Here is a 2,509-nt window from a genome sequence, read left to right as displayed (position 1 = left end):
GATGGATGGATGGATGGATGGATTTGATGCAATTGATCACAATATTTTATTGCGTAGACTTGAACTTGATATTGGGATTAAAGGAACAACTCTAAAATGGTTTGAGTCTTATTTAACTGATAGATTTCAGTTTGTTAATGTTAATAATGAATCTTCTTCTTACACCAGAATTAGTCATGGAGTTCCTCAGGGTTCAGTGCTTGGACCAATCCTCTTTACTCTATATATGTTTCCATTAGGTAAAGTTATTAAACAGCATGGGATAAAATTCCATTGTTATGCTGATGATACTCAGTTATATTTATCTACGAAACCTGATGAATCCAACCAGTTACTTAAACTACAAGCATGTCTTACAGACATAAAAACATGGATGACTCTTAACTTTCTGCTTCTAAACTCAGATAAGACAGAGGTTAGGGTTCTTGGACCTGAACATCTTAGGGATCAACTTTGTAGCCTTTCASCTCCTCTGGATGGCATTAATCTGGCCTCCAGTTCTAATGTAAAATGTCTTTTAACCCCCACATTAAAAATGTTACCAGGACCACCTTCTTCCACCTGTGTAATATCACTAAAATTAGAAACATTCTGTCCAAAAATGATGCAGAAAAACTGATTCATGCATTTATCACGTCTAGTCTGGATTACTGTAATTCTTTATTATCTGGACATCCAAAAACCTCTTTAAGAAGTCTTCAGTTAATCCAAAATGCTGCTGCTAGAGTTTTAATGAGAGTTGGAAGGAGAGATCATATTTCTCCAGTTTTAGCTTCTCTCCACTGGATCCCTGTCAAATTCAGAATAGAATTTAAAATATTACTCCTAACATAAAAAGCTCTTAACAACCAAGCTAAACATCTTATTGTTCCACACTTTCCTAACAGAGCTCTTCACTCTCAGACTGCAGGTTTTTTTGTGGTTCCTGGAGTTTCTAAAAGTAGAATGGGAGGSAGAGCTTTCAGTTATCAAGCTCCTCTCTTGTGGAACCAACTTCCAGTTTCTGTCCGTGAGGCTGACACTCTGTCTACTTTTAAGATTAGACTGAAGACTTTCCTTTTTCATAAATCCTTTAGTTAGACTTAGGTTTCCTGAATTATTCTTCATTTCTGCTGCTATAGACTTAGACTGCTGGAGCACAAACTGAGCACATTTCCTCATTCTGCTGTTGTCTTTAGTCTCTCTTCTCTACATGTTTATTGTTTTTATTTCTATCATGTTTTTTCTTTGTCTCTTCCAGAAGAAGGTGCACCTGGACCAGTCCTGGACCAGTTCTTTTGTGCATGTCTGTCTCTTCCCTGCCCCTCAACCAGCTGGTCGAGGCAGATGGTCTCCTGTCCTGAGCCTGGTTCTGCTGGAGGTTTCTTCCTGATTAGCAGGGAGTTTTTCCTCTCCACCGTTTGCTCAGGATGGGAGACTGTGATGAAGTGATTCAACACAATCTGCTGCTTTCTTCTTTAGATTGTTCTTTTCATGTACAGTGCCCTGAGACAACGTACGTTGTGATTTGGTGCTGTATAAATAAACTGAACTTGAACTTCATGGTACAATCCAGCCCCTGTAAGTATACATACCTGGCAGGTACCCAGTGTGTAGCCTGTAAGCATCAAGTAAGTCAGTTCATGATACATTCCAGTCCATGTAGGTACTAGGCCATGTAGCATACCCAGTATGTACTCAGCCCAGTAAWTACGAGATACATAAACGTTAGTATGTACTTTGTAAGTACAGAGTAACAATTCACTCATAATGCAGCCATAATGCAGTACATGCCTCGTACTTACCTATAAACAGTACCAGGTAGGTACTAATAAGTTTTTATTGTATTATAATTGTTCTAATATATTTAACGCTGATCAAATTGTCTTTATGACAATAAAATAAAATTACCACATACATGCGGTGGTATAATCTACTGGTCTAACGTTWGTATCTGAAGTATTTTTACATCATTGTACCTGAGTGTAAGGCATGTTGTGTCTGTCTTCAAAACTGACCCGATCCTTCCCCTCCAGCACCAGGTCAATCTCCTGCTGACATCGTTCTGAAGGGGAAAAACATGAAATAAAGTTTTTACTCCAACAAGGTGGTTCCTCCTCAGGAAAGTTTGATMTTTTAACATTMATGGTGGAAAGAYGACGGTCGGAGCAGTTCTGTGTTTATGTGAACATGCAGGTGTACCCTGTACGTGTGGGTAGTTCATCAGGTATAAAAACGCAGTCAGCAGGGTGTTGGAGGTGGTGTCGGTACCAGCAAAGTAAAAGTCCAGAGAGTACATCACCAGAAAATCCTCTGAAAACGAAGAGCTAACGTTGCCTTTCTGAAAGATAAAGAAACRTCTTCATATTTTACTGAAACACTGTAGAAGGTTAAACAACCAAATGTAGCTTTAGATAATTCTTGGTTTTTGTCCCAAACGTGATTTGAAACTTAAATATTTCTGCATAATTTAGGAATCTTTTAGATGTTTATTAGCGGAATCATTAAGTTCATTCACTTTATATAAAGT

General features: G+C 38.2%; 1 protein-coding gene across 1 annotated transcript in view; it reads right to left on the bottom strand.

Moving 5' to 3' along the window:
• LOC106532431 (cytochrome P450 2F2) overlaps window positions 1–2,509 on the bottom strand; it is a gene marked incomplete at its 5' end in the record, with an annotated part of 56,136 nt that overhangs the window by 32,117 nt on the left and 21,510 nt on the right. The window contains 2 exon segments of the mRNA XM_014028475.1: window positions 1,959–2,044; window positions 2,182–2,320. Coding sequence (XP_013883929.1) covers window positions 1,959–2,044; window positions 2,182–2,320 — 225 coding nt within the window.

Source organism: Austrofundulus limnaeus, unplaced genomic scaffold, assembly GCF_001266775.1.
Source record: "Austrofundulus limnaeus strain Quisiro unplaced genomic scaffold, Austrofundulus_limnaeus-1.0 Scaffold767, whole genome shotgun sequence".
NCBI lineage: Eukaryota > Metazoa > Chordata > Actinopteri > Cyprinodontiformes > Rivulidae > Austrofundulus > Austrofundulus limnaeus.
This window is presented reverse-complemented; position numbering and strand designations above follow the sequence as displayed.